Consider the following 19,798-nt stretch of genomic DNA (forward strand, 5'->3'; position numbering starts at 1 on the left):
AAATTGGATCCTTTTTTCATTTGGACTTGCATAAGCATTATTTAGGCATCAAGAAAGGACAGAACTGCAGCGTTTCAGTCATACTGGCATTGAGTAATTGTTAAAATAGACAGAGTTGGTGGTAATGTGGCCTTTTTACATTGTGAAGGATTCAGAAGAGTGGTATGGCTGTCTTGTCGGAGTGAGGTATTCTCATACAAGTCCAGTAATCCTGAGGGGGAGAGAATTTTTGAAGTAACTGTATTCCACTGAATCAGTGAGGAAAGCTGGAGTTCAGTTTTAGCTGTTGAATGTTATAGCTTAAATAATGCAAGGCTTGTAGTTAATGCATATTTACAGAAGGATTGTGGAAAACTACCCAGAAGTTTATAAAATATGAAGTGAGGGTGAAAGACCTGGAAGTTCCAGACGAGTTTGTCAGCTGGTTCTCAAGGCACGCTGCTCTTGGTGTCAGCTTTGATTGCATATATTCAGAGGCTTTAAAAACAACGTCTTGCAGTAGAAGGGCAATATGGAGAGGTGTTTTAGTGTAGCAGCATCCATAGTTTTTGGATGGAGTTTCTTTTTTTTTTGGCAGTCCTCTGGTGTGTCTGATAGTTGCTTTGCATTCGTGGAATGCTGAATGAATGCAAATCACACGCTTCCTCTGACTGATGTTTGCTGTGGTGTTACTTAACTGCCATGTTTACTGTGGTAAGGTTGGGCATAAAGAGACCCGAGGGAGCTGTGTTTGTTTACCTGAACCTGAATGTAGCTTGTTGTGGCTTCCCAGGGAGTCACAGGTAAGGTTGAGAACCCGACAGAGGGCATTTCCTTGCTCCCTTGTTCCATGCAATGTGTTATGCCAGGATATGGTGTGGTGGGAAAGCAGAGGAAGCTAGAATCATCTGGAGTGCTTAGACACGTTGTCTGTGGCAGCCGGTTTAGAATTATAGCCAGTCTAGCACAATACCGAAACCCATTCTATTCACATAATTACTGAACTGGTGGTTTATAATAATGTCCGAGAAGTGCATATATAGCTCTTTTAATATACATGAGGAGTTGGCATAGTCTAATTTATAAAGTAGAAGATGAGAGGAGAGATCAGAGTTTTCTCCTTAGCTCTGCAAATGACTGGTAGAGTGGACCAATATTGGCTCTTGGCCTCTGCATATTGCAGCTGTATAGGCTTGCTGCCTCTGCAGTTCTTATGGTCTGTATTAGCATCATTATACAGTTTTGGCTTTTTTCAAGCATTGTCCTGAATGAGGAGGATTTGTTCAGGTGATTAAGCCTGAAACTTTATACTTGGGCATCTTCTACTCAGTTGTTTGGCCAAAGATATCTGTAAGGGTAGTTTTACTTTCTAGCGGTGCAGCTAATAGGTATTGCAGTTGTGAAGTAGCCTTGAAAAAAACCTGATATTGTATACCAGGGAAGAATGTGTGTTTTCTCTTTAAAGCTTGTTTCTGTAATTTGTCAAACGAAGGATTCTGGATGTAAAGCAGAACATTTTAGTGAGTGTGGGTTTTTTTTTCCTTTATTTTTTTTTTTTTTGTGGATGAGTAATGCATTGCCTCTACAAGAGACTGTGTAATTTCATTCTGTGGAACATCAGCCTTTTGTAGCATATAACCTGAGTATAAATTGTAAAAGGCTGACACTAGCAATAATGCTTAATTATAGATCTTTGATGATGCTGGCATTGGAAAGGTGGCACTCCGCATGCCTTTATTAGCTGTCCTATCTCTCTCTAATGTTACTGTTTCCTAAAGAGTATATGTTAATATATGTGAAGTCATATTTTTTATTAAATTTCCATTGCAATACAATTTGGTTGTATGTAGGTCAAAATCCAGGTTTGTTTGTCCTGGATTTTTTCTTTCTTTTTTTTTTTTTTTCTCCTTTCTGATTGTTAAGAATTATTATTAAAAAAGGGGCTAATATTTTATAAAAATATGTTGTAGAAGAAAATGAATTCTGCTTGCAGGAGGCTATTTTTTTTTCTGTAGCACTATTTTCCTTGTAGATTATATTTTACAGTTTAAAAGATTTAATTATTTATGTTAAATATTTAACCATAATGTTCTTACAATAGAGACTGTTGTTCTCCAGAAAAATAAAGTGTAGTCAGCAGTTTGATAAAATACTTCACAAAAATAATTTTCTGATTTCAATGCCATTAGATTTTAACATTTAATTAATGAAAATGATTGAACTCACAGGAGCTAATCTCCCAACTAGCAACAATTAGAAGAAAGAAATATGGCAGTGCACGACTTTGTCTTGTAATAAGTGTGGCTTTTCAGATATTTAGGAATAAATTCTGGTTTTCAGTGTGCAAAAGATTAGACAGTTAATTTTCCTAACGTAATTTTAAATACTGCTGAGTTGCTAAGCAGCTCTCTTACACTCCTCGATTTTTATATGCTTTATATGCAAATTTTCAATCAAACCCCATTGCGGTATATATTGACATTTTGCATTAGAAGTCAGTGGAGAAGAAAACAAGCTGTAGACTGTGGATTTTGCATTTCTTTGTGAACTGGATGAATATTTTTTTTTTGTTGAAGTTTATGTGGGTTTTTCAGTTTTTCATGGACTGCATTTTATTTCTCTTGAGCCAGCTTTTGCAGGTTAGGGCAGGCAAACTTCCGTAGAACATAGTGGGAATTTTACATGGAGAACTCCTGCAAGAGTTTGCTCCAGTGATTGCTGTTAGGTGTTGTTTTGAGCAATAACTTTGTTCCAATTACGTACTCCTTGTCTTTGCAGTGTTCTGGATGATGAGGGGAGCAACCTACGTCAGCAGAAGCTTGACAGGCAGGTAAGATTTTGGAGGGGGCCCTTCTTGCTCTCTGAAGTCTAGATCTTGGAGTAATGAAATCACTGACATGTGTATCTGGTAATTAATAGAAAATTGCATCCTCTGATTAGGGAACGCAAAAGAGAGGTCTGTGGAGGTTACAGCTTGACTAGGCTTCTAACTTCCACTGAAATTTTTCTCACGACTGTGGTTTGAGTGATTCTCATTTCCACTGCCTTGGACTTGCTTTAAGCTGACTTACAATGTATTTGTTACCCCTTTGACGGACCAGAAAGGACAAGAGGTTCTGGCAGACATGCCAGCCAACAGAGGATAACCACAAAGTTTTTATGTCTTTTTCTCTTCGTTCCATGGATGTAACCCTTGGGGCTGTAAACTAGTGGCACTATGTGCTATGTTGCCTGTTTTGCTACTGAATTCCTACATGACGTGTACATGTAAGTGATTCAGAACCTCTCCCGTGAAGTCTCAGGGAATTTTGCCGTCAGGTTCTAATGGGGTTTGATGTTTCCACTTTTCCTTTGATTTTTCTGTGGTCCCCTTTTCACAAACCATTGTCATGTTTATAGGTAAACCTTGTGAGTTTAGTTTTATGTTTTTCTATACATTTCTTTTCCCACTGTTTTATCAGCTTGCATGTGTACCAGCATCTCATTTTCAAATTCAAATACTTTCTATTTATGCCATAATCCTGTACTAGATTCTGATTGTTTTGAAGTCATGTTGGGGTGTTCCACGCAACTTATGGAGCTGAAACAGTCCACTCTCCTTTCTTATTCTTCAGTTTTAGTGCATCTCCTTTCTAGAAGCAAAAAATCACTGTACAGGAGCAGGGAAATGGTAAAGTAATGGATAAGTAAAAATAACATTTCAGTTCTCTAACGTTGTGGAAGAGGGCTCAGAGAGAGGTGCCTGTGGTGCCATTGGATGCTGAAGGTTTTGGTTTTCAGCAGGTCTAGCTGAGAAATTCAAGTGTTTAATTAAAGATCATCTTGTGTAGTTGTTAAATTGGGTCGTGTCCAGCATTATCACTTGAATCTAGTTTGCAGATTACCTGATTTTAATTTACGGAAAGTTAAATTGGCATCTCTGCCTTATGACCTTGCTTACCCTCCCATTGCTTCACAGCCAACACTCTCACACTGCTGTTTTCCCGAGGTTATTTGCAAGCAAGCTCTGACAGCTGGTAGACTGCTCAGAAAGATCTATTTTAATTATTTGCTGTTTTCAGCAGAAGGTGTTTTAGCAGTGGGTTGGTGTGGTTTTTTGGAAAGATTTCCTATAACCTGATATTCCAATATCTCACTTGCCAACAGCTGCCACTGGAAATCTGGAGAAGGTGTAAAGATATCCGTTGTTTTTCATCATAGGTTGCTACTGTTTGGAGTCCAGTAACAGATGCTTTTCTTTGTGTTTTCCTCAGCGAGCACTGCTAGAACAGAAACAGAAGAAAAAGCGCCAGGAGCCATTAATGGTTCAGTCCAATGTTGACAGTCGCACGAGAACACGCAGAATGAAACATTCGGAAGAACAAGCGCCGTTGGTGGAATCGTATCTTAACAGCAACAGCAGCACCATATATCACGGTATACGAATATGATCTATTGCATGTATATTTACTGCAAGTCATCGTATGATGCTCTCCATGTTAAGTTTATGCTGATGAGAACAAAGGTGGTTGTTTTGGATTTTTGAGTAAATAATTGATATCCTTCATTTGTGTTTGGGGATAAAAACATCAGAACTTGATGGAAGGATGGATGGGAAGGAGCAAGGTCACTAACTGCCATTTCAGTGCTGTGGGGAAAAGAGAGTGGCTTGTCCCTTCTGCCATGAATATTTAAGTGTCTTCAGCCTTGGTTCCTACTGAAGTAAAGCTTGTTTTGTTCCACTCTATGTATTCCTCTACATAATTTTGCTTTAGCCTGACAGTGTTAATGATAAATTTGAAACCTGTTAACTAATTTCAGCTAAGTTTGAATATAATAATTTCAAAGATACTGTATTTCTGCAATGTCCGTTAAAATAGGTGAGTAGGTAGAGAAGAACATTTCAATGTGATCTCTGCTTTCTTATTAAAGATTACAGAATCCAGAAGGGACAGAGATACTTCAGGTATCAGAGGCATAGGGAAAAAAGTTATAATGCCATTTCTGTATTGTTAGACTTCAAAGAATTTAATCATCAGAAATAAGTTCTAAGAAAACCAGTCATTATTTAGTTCTGTGCTCGTATGTCCCATGCTTGTTGGCCCCTAATTTCTTGGAGGGAAGCTTGGGTAACCCTTGTTCAGTGTTGTGTTTCTTATAGATCTCATTCCAGACTGTTAACACCTCCAGGAGTTAAAGAGAACAGTAATTTTAAAATTATCTTGTTTTGCGGATTGTTAAGTTGAATTTGATTCATAAAGGATTCATAAACCTCAATAGCAAAAGTCTTCCTTCTCTGAGTACTGACGGGTATGTGGGACAGGAGCTGAAATCTACTGGTACTGGGAATGCAGTTGGCTGTTTTCAGGTTGGGAATGCTATTAGGTGGCGGAGTACTTAAGATTTGATGTCTGAAACCCAAAATCTAAGATGCCTCTGTGAATCTACCTCTGGAAAAAAACCCAAACCAAACCAAACAGTACCCTACAGTTAAACAAACAAACAAAAACTAATTGATCATTCAACTCAGATCTCTCTCAAATATACTGCACGTGCTATGCTTTTCATCTGCCCTGTCATTTCATTATCAGTTTGTGGTTACACCTTTCAACAAGGAGACGGCAATTATTTACTGGAATAACTAATCACACTGTAAGAAGTGCAGAATTCAGTCTCTACCCCTATTTTGCAATTGGTGGGATTTTTTGGTGTGGTTAGAGCTACAGAATTTGTTGTTAGAAACTGAAAATTGCTTTGATTAAATGTTAAGGTTTCATTAATAATGGGCCTTTTTTGTCTTGCTTTGGCAAGCAGATAGGCTACCATAAGTGATTTCAGATGGAGGATTATCTTTTCTCTTCATGGTATTTTAATTATATGTTTCTAATAAATATTAGAAGCATTAGTAATATTTCCCTCTCTTTACTGTCTTTTTCTCAGGGTCTGGGAGGAAAATTTTAAGATGAAACTAGATTTCTTTCCAATCTGACATAAGAATTTGATTTAGCACAGAACTTTAGTTTGTTTTCTTCATTTTTTAATCAGAGAAAACAGAATTTTTCTTCTTTCACTCAATAGCTTATCAAAGGTACAGAACTGTTGTAAGAAATAGTATCTTATGGTACACAGGTGCCACTGTATACTAAATCTGTATTGTCAGTCAAGCAAGGTTTTACTTTTCATGTGGGACATTATCGTCCCATAAATGGTAGCAAATTTCATATCTGCACTGAGCTAAATTTCGCAACAGTTTGCACGAGTGGACTTCCTGACTTAAGTGAGATTTAACTGTGCTCTTAAGGTAAAAGTGACCCTTCCTGTAATACACCACACCATTTACTGGAATACTTAATAATTTCTTCTCCTTAAATTGTTTTTTTCTAAATTTGCCTCTCAGACCCTTTCAATATTTCACAAGGTTTCAGAGAAGCAAAAAAATATAGTAATGTGTCTCTCATTCAACCTGGAGCTTGTTAATCCCTGGGGGCAGCTGTACTTGTAATAGACTGTGCAGTTAGCAAAAGCCAACTTAGGAGAATTTAATTACCTAGTAAAGTGTTTTATTGCCTTGTAAAATCCTTTGTTATGAATGTTGCTTTTGAAAATATAAGAACTCCAGAAGTGTCCTTTTTTGGTGTGGTCTTCTCTGGGAATGTGCTTAGTGTCTTAGGTTACACTGTTTGCATGGTATGTAGTTAGGTTTTGATGGCCATTTTTAACTATGGTATTCAGCTTCAGGGATGGCACTTTTTTCCCCTTCAATGAAAACATTTGTATGTCGGAGTGTCGGATGCATGAGACAGCTGGGCTGTTTCTAAAGAACTATTCTGCTCTTTTCCGTTCATTTGTTTCTGTTATGGGCATGCTAATTTTAAGTTAAGAATGACTCTTTGATGGGGAGTTGACGGTCTACTGAATGAACTACATTGCTTAGATGAGCATATTTGTGAAATCAATTCCTGTACTGCAAATGCTACAAAAAGAACACTTCTTTCCACCTATCCTCCTCCTTTACGCTCTTTTTTTTTTTTTTTTTTTTTTTTTTTTTAGCTTGTACTAATTCTGTGTAGCACAAAAGTACTTGTTGATTTCAACAAATAATTGGATGCCTGTGTGGAGATATCTCTATGGTACTTTGAGCAAAGTAGGTCAGAGATAACATCTCAGCAATTCTGAGATGTTAGGCTTTATGCGCTGGGAAATTTTCTTTCATACACTGCCATAGCTTATTCTGATGCAGTTATCTGTGCTGCAATGGTTCCCTGATGGGCAACTGTACTCTGGAATGAAAACTCATTTCATTCCAGAATAATTATCAAGAGTGTGGAGTGAAAAGTCAGTCACTTTTGTTTTGGAATAGACCGTCGGCTTGGTGAGCTAATTGTAGGCAGATACAGTGGAACACATATTTCGCTAGTTAAGCTGATAATAAGTTTTTCCATATAAAGGGGCCCTTGGCTGCTTTTGAACCTCTGCAGGGAGTTGCAGGGTGATTGCTACTAGTCCTCTGGCTGTGCGTGTTTTGCTTCATCTAGCTTGGAGCCAAAGGGAAGTGCAAATAAATCTAAGATGCAGTAGGATAGAGGGATGTTAATTAAAGGCTGTGACTGAGCTCAGCTGGGGCAACTCACAAAGGGGATAATACAGATGTGGCTTTCCTACACTTGTGTGGCTCAGGACTGAAATTCCTGGGACAAGTCTAATTCAATATGAACCTGAGCAGGTACAGGACTCTCTTGAGTTTCTTTTTTGTTAGTTTAATAAATAACAAAAGGGCTCTGCTGAAAGCATATCTCCACAGATTAAGGAGGAGTATTGCCAGGATCACCGTAATTTTTTTCTTAGATACTTTCAAAGCAGAGAGGTGACACATTGGTAGGATGAAGTGGTATCCCTGTTCCCTGCCAAGTGTTACTAGCAATTCCTCTGGGTGCCGTAAGACTTTTAATGAGATGGGTGCCCTTCCACTGAGGAAGTGGCCCTGCAGAATTCACCATGCACGAGTCTCCAGATAGATCATTTCTTCTCAGTTCCTGACCATATTTCACCTACAGGTAAAAGCTTTCAGATCCTGTAGCTTGTAAATGACTTGCATGTAATGTATCCTTTTAAAAGCTTTTGGTTGTTGGCATAATGCCTAATTAACTTCTAACACCAAAAGTATTTGAGTTATCTGTGGGAACTGACACGAATGAAGTTGAACAGGCCAACTCGAGATAAAATGAATCTTTGGCACTCCGTCCGTGAGTGGTGAGTTTGAGCTGGGGTATTAGCCAGTGGTCAGCAGTGCTTGCCTGTCAGCATCAGGTAGGACCAAGCATGCAGGAAATTGCTTTTGTTACTTGGAAAGGTTTATAGAGATGTATTTCATGGGAACAGAACCTCTTATTTTATAATCTGTGCATCTAGGAACATAGGCACATGAGCATGAGAAATAGTTTCATGTCAGCATTTCTAGATAAGTCTTGGACAAAATTGAGTATATGGAGGTAACAGAAAGTCTTCATGTAAAATTGTGAATGTGCGTCCTTATTTTTCTTTTTTTTCTCCCCTCTCCCCGCCCCTGCTGAAATTAAAGTATTACTATAGTTTTGGGACTACACTTGTAGGTTAGACCCTAAAGTATCTGCCTACCATTTCAAGCAGTAGGTATCCTTTCAGTAACTTCCATAATGTTTGGCTCCATTACTATTGTTACTATTACAAATAATGCCTGTCTCTTGCAGTACCAAATATGACTTCATTGCTATTTCGTCATTATAAATAGCGAAATAAGATGCAATAACAGTATTTTGTATTGCTATTAAGTTTACGTTGTATATAAAAGACAACAAAGTCATTTATTCACTGGAATACTCTGCGTAGGAGAGTTCACTTACAAATTGCTTTGTGTTCTCTTTCTTGTGTTCTTGTTTATTTCCAATTCAGTGTCCTTCATAAGGACATACTGCTACCTGTTAAAGTTTTTATTACATTTTACTTTCCATTCTGTAATGCCTTACAGTCACATCTGCTGGTTTGTCTGCAGGTATCTCTACGCCACTTATTTTGTGAAGTTTGTTGAAAACTTGAACAAACATTTTAGCCTGATATGACATTGCAAAATTCTGCTCTGAGTACAGTTCTTTTCAATCTGTTTTGCAAATACATACTGAGCATTCCTGGGGCCAAGTAGAATGGAGGGGTACACTAGTTACTGTCACAATTTACTTACATTATTTAATTACATTTAATGCAAATACTGAAAGCCCATTTTTACAGAGAATAGTAATTTTACTTCTGTGAAAATGGTGAATTTCCATTGGGGAGTGATTTTTCTTTTCACAGCACTGAGGAAGGCAGAGATTTGAATGAGTGCCAGATATGCTTTCATTAATATTACCATACTTTGTTGCAGCTGTGGCTTTTTTTTTTTTGACTTGAAATTAAAAATGTTTTCAATTAGATACTCTCGGAGTAATTTTCATGGCAACTTCCAATTTAGAGATTTAGATTAACGATGTGTAAAAAGGCAAAATTACTTTCTTACTCTCCTTCTTTGACATTTGGCATCACATCTAGATGTAATGGTTGTGTGGTGTGTTGAACAGGCTTCTGGATTGTTAAATTTGACGTGTCATTCTGCTCCTTTACCATGAATGATGAGAGAGAGTTTTATGATGAGTATCAAGCTGTCAGCTTTATAAGGTGACATCAATTTACCATTCATTTAAAAAAACCATACATTTGTGTGTTCCTCAAAACAGTGTCTCACCATCCCTGTTTTCCACTGACCTTGAAATGAGAAGGTATTAGTTTATTTTTTGAAGATAGCGAGGAATGTTTTGTGCACAAACCTATTAATACTGAGAGATCAGGCAGCACTCCAAGTATCATGTGGGCAAAATACTTAACTTCCAATAAGCATATATTCTGAAATCTCCCTTTCAGCTGCAGTCTCTTCACCTTCGTCCTTTAAAGCACCTTTTTGATTTATCAGCAGTCCTTACTGCACTAGTACATTTCCAAAATAAACAAACTAACCCAGCAGCAACGATCAGAGAGCAGCGGGTAGCAAGTGGTTTAGCGATCTTTTTGTAGTTGTTGGTACTGAAAGATTTGAGAAGGAAGTTTGGAGGCAATTGCTCAAAATTGCTTGAAAAACTCCCTTCTCTTTGCTTTAAAGTTCCACTTAAAGTATGTTTACTTTCAGTTACTACTTCACAGCTAGCCATCATTTTCTGTCCTCAACCGTCTCAGCGTCTGGCGGCGGCAGGGGCCAGGAGGTGCGGGCGACCCCAGCATGGGCCATGCCCTCGCAGATGGAGCGCTGTCCCACAGGCTTCGGCCATGGCAGGCAGAGCCGGCCGCTGCGGACGGGTACCCAGTCCCAGACACGACAAGGGATGAGCCATGGCTGGGGCCCTCCAGGGCGCCAGTCCGGGCAGAAGGGGGACTAGGCCAGGAGACAAGGCTGCAGCGTACGTGGGAGGGGTCCGTGGAGCAGATGAGCTACCTACAGCGTAGAGCCAGGGTCCTCCCGGGAGAGCCAGCTGGGCAGCAGCACACCTACAGCGTAGCCCTGGGCTGAGCTCCAATAGAGGCCCTGGCCCATGGGCAGGGCATGGGTGGAAGCCCCTGGGGAGGTTCATCAGGGCAATTAAAGCCTACTTGTGCCCTCAGGGCCCTGATACACTAAATAATTATGTAATTTCTTACTGTCCTTAATCTTCCTGGCATAGGTTTTTCATGGGTAATTTTAGCTTTCCTTATTAGTTGTCTGCTTTCCCCAAGAGTCTGGTTCATTGCTATTAACTCTCCATTTCATGTGCTCCCTTTTCCTTCCCCCTCCCCAGGGTCAGACAGCAGCTATACGGGGGTTAAGAAGAATCTTTTGTTTAATTCCTTCCTTTGTTCTTTGTGAGGAAATCTTATAGCAATGAGCTTTTAATAATGTCCTTAAGCAGCATCAGGTTCTCATGTACATGCGTTGCTTTTGCCTCGATCCATTCGCATTCAGTTTCACTTATGAGTATTTTCACCTTTGTGAAATCAGCCTGATCAACACCTCAGTGTTGTATACATAAACTGCCAGGAGCCAGAGGGAATGTATGGACAACATAAGCTTTGGGGAATCTGGAATCGGACTCTAAGTTACTAGCTGCAGGAGTAATGCCTTTGATTATAAGCATTTTGAAGCAGAAATCAAATCGTTGCATGTGATTAAGTTGTATCTAACATACCTTGCCCTAGTTCAGGCCCTTGTATTTAACTAACTAATTTTATTGTCTATATAAAACTAATAAAAAAATTTTCATTGCATTGTAAAATATAGTGGGTTTGCCCATCTTCAGAATACTTCTGATAGAATCCAGTGACTTTTAGATGACTGTAGAAATTCTAGACCAGTTCAGAATCTAAGTTGATTAAATAAAGTAATAATGAATGACAGCCCAAATAAGCAGCAAGATTCACTAAGGCTAGAACTTTACGAAGCGAAATAACAAGCCATTCTTACAATGGAACACAGGATCGTCTCAGGCAACAGTAAGAAAAGAACAACCGATTTGCATTGATTTGTTAAGGTGCACCCCGACTGAACTGCAGTTGTCTTTGTTTGCATGGTACTCATTCTGGATTTCACTTTTACTGTTGAGAGGGCACCGGTAAATAGAATGAATATTTGCCTTATACAGTTGAGCCAATGACTTGCTTCATATAACTCCTCGTCTCGTTCAGCCTTTTTCTACTTAAGGAGTTGTACAGACAGATTGCACAAATTTTTAATGTATTAATTTAATTTTTTTTTCTTTTTGTGATTTTTTCCACTCAATTCTTTGCATAATGTACTGATCAAAACCACTTTTTTTTTAGCACATGGCATTTTTATGTGATAGAGATTGGTAAATTATGATTCATAGATTATTTTTTTTTATTTCTTCCTCTAAGATCAGAAGAGTATGCAAGCACTCATATCAAGAAAAATTGTCATGCAAATGGAAAAAAAAAATCTGCATTTTCATTGCATGCTACTTTGAAACTGATTTCCTGTGTGAACTTCTCATCATGAAGGCCAGATGAAAAAACATGCTTTTCTTTTTCATTCATTCATATAAATATGTGTGGATAACTACCTTTCAATATCTTTTTTTTCAGTTCTGTGTTGTCTGTATCACAAGTTATGAACTAACTTACAAATGGCATTGTTTGATTGTGCATTGTAGCTTTATCCCTGCTAAATGCAGCGTTGTCCAGCACAACTGGTTCATGGGAGAGGCTTCTTTTTCCTACTTTTAGCAGTTAGGCATTGGTGATGCAGGGCAAAGCCAGGGCACTGCCCTTCTTGGCTTTGATGCAAGTCCTTCTACACTCATCTTGTATTTGTTTGGTGTTCCCCCTCTTCTTTTCAGCTCGGGTCCTGAATTAATATTGCAATCTTTTCTGTCTCTCCAAAAGTATTTTTTTATAATAGTGTATTGAGGTTAGTAGTCAGTACTTGATTTAATGAGCATGGATGAATAACACCAAAATTAAAATCATGTCATTGTTTTATTTGAAAGTTTGCCATTTATCTCAAAACTTATTTTTTTAAATTTATGAGTCCAAATGAGACTGAAACACCAGATCTGAGAGTCCAGTGTTACTTGCTGTTTGGAATTCTGTCTTACCACAACACATACTCCTCCATTTTTGGCTTGTCTAAATGCAAATTCTAGTATAAACAAATAATTGTAATAGAAAATCTGTGTGGGTTTTTTTTTTTTAACTGAAGATGTTAATAATTTGGGGTGGGGCATATGGAGCATAGGGCTAGATTTTCAAAGGCAGTCTCCTATTGTTTAATATCAGTAGCAGTTTTTTAAAATTGCCTAAATTTCTTTTTGTACTGAAATTAATGCGTTTTTGAGTGACAGTCTTTGGAACTCCATCCCTGTATAGCTGCATTTAAGGTTCTTAATTTCTTTATCCTGTGGTACTGCCTATCGTTGTTTCTAGTTTTTTAACATCTAAGGACATCATCATCCTGTCATATCAGTGAATATTGTCTAGGGAGGCCAGTTTATCTCATTTTCCGTATTCAGACTTTCTTGCTGGGAACTGTAAATTGTTTTATGGGGCTATCTAGAGCCTGTGGAGAGTGCAGGTTAGAGTTTGTCTCAAGGTTCCTAACCTGCTGAGAAGGGAAATTCTTGTCAGACTGTTACCTGGTGATCAAAAGATGTAGTAAAGGGCAGAGGGGAAGACATTTGATCCTCTAACAACATGGTTGGGGATAAACATTGCCTCTACAAATTGCTTCATCTCCTCAAAGACAGACTAGGAGTGCTGGTTCAGTAGGTTCAAAGCTCCACATGCTAATGACCAGCTGAAGAGTGAGTGGGGTGGGTATCAGAAATGGTTGTTACAACTCTCTAGGGCAGGAGAAAGCACTGGAAACAGAAAACGGAATTTTTTACTTTGCTCCGCACCTAAATCTGTTGGACCTGCTGAGCAGGGTAGCTCCACAGGCATCTCTCTGTAGGTCACCAGGCTTCAGAAGATAGCCCCTTGCCCACTCCTCTGCCAGGATCAAAGTGTTGACTGGCCCTGTTGAGAGAACTGCTGTGCTGCGTGAACTTCCCCGCCTGCCACGCTGCGATGGGCAGCGCTGGCACGGGAGGTGTTTGAGGAGGTTAGTGCTTACGGGCAGGGGAGACCAGTGCTCACACTGTGCTTAAATGCAAGTATGTAGCCAGGTCCCCTGGAACTCAGTGCTGTCCTGAAGTAATGTGTACAGTCGGTAACAAAACTACACAGTTTGTTGATATCTGCAGTCGCAGGAGGAAACATTAGTGAGTGGATGCGCCTCAGCCAAGGTCTGCTATTCGCCAAACAGTTAATAGCTAAGCATAAGGTGGTTTTGTGGTGGAGGTGATATTTTGGGATTAGATTTGGATTTATTTTAGAGGTAGTGCTTTAAATGTAATGGTAAAGCCCAGAAAAGCATCGTTTAGAAACATGAAATTCTATGCCAGTTCCTTTCGTGAACCCAGCTGCAGTATCTGCACGTTTGTGGTTTATATCTTATTTTGCAGTGTCCATTGCTTATGTCTGAAAGTCCTGTTTACCATAGACAGCAGCAATGGTATATGCTCAGAATGGCTATGGGGCTGAAATCTTGTTCTCTTTTATAAAGCAAAGGAAATATTTCCTCCTCTGTGCTTTGGAGCTCTATCGCTGTACTTATAATCAGATATCTCTTGCTGAAAGTTGAGACAAAAGTAGTTCAAAAAGCTTCAGGCTTTACTTGTTAGATCAAAGGATAGCTGACAAGATAGTGAAGATAAATCTTTAACTTTTCAATTGGCAATGTCAGAATGTTTAATCCTTTGCTGATTAATCATTGCTTTGGACCAAGTAAATGATGCTTCATCTGAGTGAATGAATATGGCCATATTTAAAATGATTTAGAGAACTGTGTGGACATTTAATATAGGTAATTTGTAAAGTACTGAATTTAATTGTAATGTGTATTGTCATCGCTACAACAATTAAAAGAGTACACCCTAGTTTTTAAAGAGAGACTGAACTACAAATATAGGATAGATTGCTGGGTTGGCAGATCACACTTTTTAAAAGACTGTGGAGTGGGGACTCTCTGGTTCCCTGCTTAGTCCGAGGCTGTTATGCCTGTGGAAATAGGACCCAGTGTACTGCCTTTTATGTGCCATTTTCCCTGGCATCCTGTGCACTCACTGCTTTGGTTGTGTCTTACTCATTTCCAGTGCTCCTTTACACTCAGCAAAGGGACTGCAATCTTGTGATTAGTGTATGATAGAGACAGGAATGAGGAGTTGGCAGTGACAAGCTGTTTCTTTGGGGTTTTAGTCACTCTACTAATTTAACATATATCCTCTATAAAACTTGAACTCTTCCTCTGCATAATAAAAAAAGGAGCTGTGAGTTTGTAAGCTACAGTCTACACAGACATGGCTAAATCATTTCATCTTACTCCTCTGAGAATCTCCTTGGTATTTCTATTGCTATTCACGCGCATGAAGGATTTGGTTGCTTCACAGACCAGAAGCTGAGGGAGAATTTCCCCCTTCAAAGAAAGTTTACTGGCAGTCCATGCTCCGTTCGAGCATCATTTGGTCTTGTGGGGGTTTATGAAGTTTGTCGGGATATTTTTTAAGTCATTTTATGGGCAACCAGTTCTTTTCAGTAGGGTTCCTTAGTGCACTTTTTTATCCTTTTAAAGAAAGTACTTTAGTTAGGGATGGTGGGAGGCCCCAGGTGCCAGGGTGGTATTCCAAGGTAAACCACAGTCCCCAGGTGAAGCCAGTGGGGCTTAGCCATTAACAGTGACCAGCAGCTGGCACTAAAATCTCTAAGGGTCCACCTACAGGTTGTTTTGTTTGGGGTGTGAAGTTTGATGATTCCTTTATGTATTTCACAAAGGTAATTGCTTTTATGCCTTTGTAAACTCAGTATTATTTCACTTCAAGGCTTGACTTGGCCAGAAGAAAGAGTTATTGTGTGTGTTGCTTTCACAGATTCAGATGTTGACCTCGAAGTGTGTCATGCTTTTAGAAAATTATAAAGCCTCATTTTACTTTGAAAACAACTAGCATGGCATGAATTATGCTGACATTCACAGTTTATGCCGTGCATATTATGTTGAGACTTATAAGGAATTAATTAATTTGTGTATGTTACAAAGTACGAGGAGTTTTTAATTTCAGCTTAGGTATAGTTTCACCTTAAATGCATGGCTGTTCTACTCATCATACTGTGATATATACAAATGTGCAAGATGTGTTTTGAAAATAACCTTCCAATGATTCCTTGTTTACGGGGTTAGGATGTAGCTTTAAGCATAGGCACTACAATGTCTAAAGAAAATTTTTCTGCCTTTATACTGCCACTGTTGATGATCAATCTGGCAAAGCTTTACTGTGAGGAAAAGTGCTTCCTACAATAGCTCAGAAACACATTAATATTCTGATCTCACTTTTGGCCTGAAAGTTAGGAGCTGATATATTACTGGAAGAAGGAAAAAGTTAGTAAATACATCCCAGCTAACCTAACACTTTCAGGTTTTTTGCAAATTCTGTTTTATTTGACTCTCCTTTCTGCATGAATTGTCAGAAATACCAAACTAACTCTGCTATGTCTGCTTACTCTTTTATGCCTTCACAGAATTCTCAATTCGTTCTCTTTTTTCTCTCTCTTATTGTTTCTCTCTTCTCTCTCTGTTTTTCTTTTTGGTGGGGTACCCTGAATCTCTCAAGCAGTGCAGGAGGCGGAGCAGGAAGATGTAAAGGTGGTAGTGGATGCCCAAGCTCCGAAACCAACTAAAAAAACCAAGGCAGCAGCTGCGAGCTGTCAGACTGGCAGCACCAGAAAGGAGAAAAAAGGGAAACACAAAGGTTAGCTGCATGCGGCTGAATGTCAGATGTTGAATGGACTGCGAAATACTTCTTTTTCTTTTGCCTTTTTTTTTCCTTGAATTTATGAAAATTGCCTGAAAGTCATTTCTTGAAGTTTTTGTGAGATTGGAAAAATGTGAGAGACTTCATCGTGTCTCGACATGTACAACCTGGGAGTGAAGGAGGGCTAAAATTTGTAAACTGAGTCTTTTCCAAAGGAGAGTGTTTGTTCAAATTGCAGAGGAGTACTGATGGAGAGATGCTGGTGTTTTCCTGCACTGTTAAAGTGAGAACTGTCTTACACCAATGTGCTTTTTTAACTACCTGAATGTAATGTAATTTGGAGAAACAGCCTTAAATTGCCGTCATTTCTGTCCAGACTCTTACTGAGGCTTAAACTATACAAATTAGAGGTTAAGTGGGCATTTTGAAAATGAATTCAACAAAATGGAGACAACATCCTCGAAGGGATTCTTCAAGGTGTTACTTCGGTGTTACCCTGTCCCACCTTGTTGACATATGCGAGGTGTTTGTAAGAAAAATTTTCTGCAATGACTTTGGGTAAGATTAGGTAGACACAAAAATATACACTATTGGTAATTACAAAAAAGTAGGTAGAAATGAAATCGCTATTATTAGATTTGCTATCTGAGCTACATAGATTAGATGGAAGAATTTACAAGAGCTACTTTAGAGGTATTCAAATTTTATGTACATATGCACACTCACAAGAAAAGAGAGGTTTTTCTACTGTATACAGTTTCTTCACATTTGATGGTGAATGAGTAATGACATTAATAAATGGTTTCAGTAATTTGTGGTTCTTGGATAAGGCAACTGTAACACGATCCTGCCTGGACTGTACTGTATGTCCAACAGTCTCTCCATTATGGCTTAAGTAAGAAAATAGTCCATATCCTTTGACAACTCTATTTAAAGAGCAATGACTAATAAGGGTAATTATTGGGGTCAGAGTATTAGGGCTTATGTATAGGGATTTTGCAGGACTTGAGCCTACCTTATCAAAATCCTTTACAGATTGCAGTGTAATTCTTGCGATCTGAATCTACAGCATCTCTATGTCTGTAGTCCTTCTGGCTGCAAAGGCAGCCCTAAGTTAGACAGGCTGTAGAGCCTGACCTCGAGGTAAAGACTTTATTAGTTCAATTTTGACGTACATCTTGCTGAACAGTAAAATTTTGTTTACTGGTTTAAAAGGCTGTAACCGAGCATTATGCAGGGTAATAGTTAAATTGTGGTTACTGCATAAACCTTGAGGCTCTGTTTCATCTCATGTAATGACCGTTTTGCCTTCATGGGTGTCTATGTCTGTACTATGTTCAGAACTGAAGATACTGTGCTGGGCAGTTACAGTAGGTTTGATTTGACAAATTTAACAGCAATGTGTGTATACATTTTTTTCACGTTTTCTAGGCAGTTTTCTGATGAACTTCCATGAGCAAAAGCCTAGCGGCAGGCCTAGTGAGGCACATAGCAAGAAACTGTCATCATCTGAGTGCGTGACTTCCAGGGCTGTTCTGCAGATACTGGGGCTGCATTTGCTGGGTAGCTCTCTTTGAACTTACCTGCTAGATGCAGGCAAGCTAGTCCATGAGCAGTGTGTGCTTGCTGTAAAGGAGTTGCACAGTGTTTTATTATCTCACAGCAGGTAACACCTAGTGTTTTTCTCATATGGCAAAAATATTTTTTTCACTTTCTGAAAAATTCCCCAAGCAGACAGATGTTAGCGTGCTTTAACAGAAGCAAGTTGTGTCAGTAAAAGTAATGTCACTTTGTGTAGACTGAGAACTTTTGCATGCTGATGCTTCTCTATGTGTGGGAAACTAATATTGTTAGCTATGGAAACTCTGCTTCTGCTGCAATTCTTACTGCCCGTCCTGCTGTGCTCTGCGTGGTCTTCCCTGGCCTTTGGCAGTTGCCCAACAATTGCATCTTGTGTATGTTTCCATAGAGTGGAGGTGTTATCAATTATACTAAAGCAAATTTCGAGTACCTCCTCTCCTGAAGTTTATATTGATGATTAGTAACAAATCTCAAGTAACAAATATCCCTGTTGGTTACAGTATGTTCAGAGCCTGCATGTAGCACCTTCTCATACAGCTCATCTCCTTTTTCCGCACACTGGTATTTAACTGTTCATTCATGTATAATTTCACCCTTGGAATCTTGTCTAGTTTACCTTTGATAGTGTTGTAAACTTGGGAGTGTTTGCAGGGGACTATAACTGGATTTTCAGTCTTGCATCTTTATCAAAGCTGCAGAAAATTTTGTTACTGGATGAAAAAGTAAAACTGAACGTGACTTTAAAATTCTGGAGGGATTTTACTGATTGATCCACTACAGACATAGCTAATTTGTGTTCCTTAGGAATGAAGAGAATGCAAGTGGTATCAGAACCCTGTAGTGGAACTTGTGTCACTTTTTCAGTTACTTTTAAGACTGTGAGTCTTAAGAAAAGATTTTGTAATGATATTGAATGGATTTGTTAATAACTTCAGATCTAATTAATGAAAATGGATGAAGGCTAAATGGTTTTAGACCATTTTGTGGCACAAGAGATTTTGTTGGACGTTCATTGGTAATTGGACCAAATCTTGGAAGTTTTAGGTTCTGCTTTTAGCTTTGGGTTTGCTTCAGGCTTTGTCTCCACTCTGACTGCTCTGACTGTAACCTTTGTATGTCCTGTAAATGAGCAGGATGAATGCTGAGGAGTGAATGTACTTTACAAGCTAAAATAGCATTTTAAACGTTTCTGTTAGTATTAAGCTATAGTGAGCATTACCTTTCTAAGCATAGCCAAGCTCGCTGTGCTTTAAGAAAAAAAGAACCTTTAGACCAGATCCTATGAATAATAAGCTAATTCAGAGCAAAAATAATTATACATGAATAGCTTTTGAAGCTGTAGTGTAATGATTGTGCTCTGGTCTTAGATGTGTAATGCTTTTTTAAGTGGCTTGAAGAATGATGAAACTATGATCAGAACAATGTGCTAAAGACAAAAGCGAGAGAAATATTAGGTTTAATGAGGTTATGCTGACATAAGGTAAGAAAAAGCATGTGGCTAATTACTTATGTAGCGCTGATTGTGCCTCTCAAGTTAGGGGTCAGTGCATTTTGTAATTCTGCGATGGGTAGTACGGTACTTAGCATTTTTTTCTAAATCTCTGATTATTACTGGTATTTCATTCTTAGTGGCAGTATCTAGTATACACTGTGCCTATTTTTAAAGAGAAACATTGTTTTTGTGGGACAGCCTGCAGATGCAGTAAATTGATATTTTGTAGTAGCTTAGCTCATTACACTGGTATTTCTGAAAGCTTTGGTCTCCCAGTTTATTGCTTGACATAGTATTCAGTATTAGGAAAAATCCCAAAGTGTAACAAATGAATATCTAAAATGGTTGTCTTTCCAGTGGAGATAATGGATCA

The 19,798-nt window shown here is 38.7% G+C and overlaps 1 protein-coding gene across 1 annotated transcript in view; it reads left to right on the plus strand.

Annotated features, from left to right (window-relative positions):
• The window catches only part of TUB (TUB bipartite transcription factor), a 153,583-nt gene that overhangs the window by 110,876 nt on the left and 22,909 nt on the right, over positions 1 to 19,798 (plus strand). Inside the window, exons 2-4 of the mRNA XM_086472147.1 lie at positions 2,758 to 2,809; positions 4,233 to 4,395; positions 16,212 to 16,349. Coding sequence (XP_086328273.1) covers positions 2,758 to 2,809; positions 4,233 to 4,395; positions 16,212 to 16,349 — 353 coding nt within the window. The remainder of the gene's footprint in view (positions 1 to 2,757; positions 2,810 to 4,232; positions 4,396 to 16,211; positions 16,350 to 19,798) is intronic.

This window comes from Leptosomus discolor, chromosome 12 (assembly GCF_034619465.1).
Source record: "Leptosomus discolor isolate bLepDis1 chromosome 12, bLepDis1.hap2, whole genome shotgun sequence".
In the NCBI taxonomy this organism is placed as follows: Eukaryota; Metazoa; Chordata; class Aves; order Leptosomiformes; family Leptosomidae; genus Leptosomus; species Leptosomus discolor.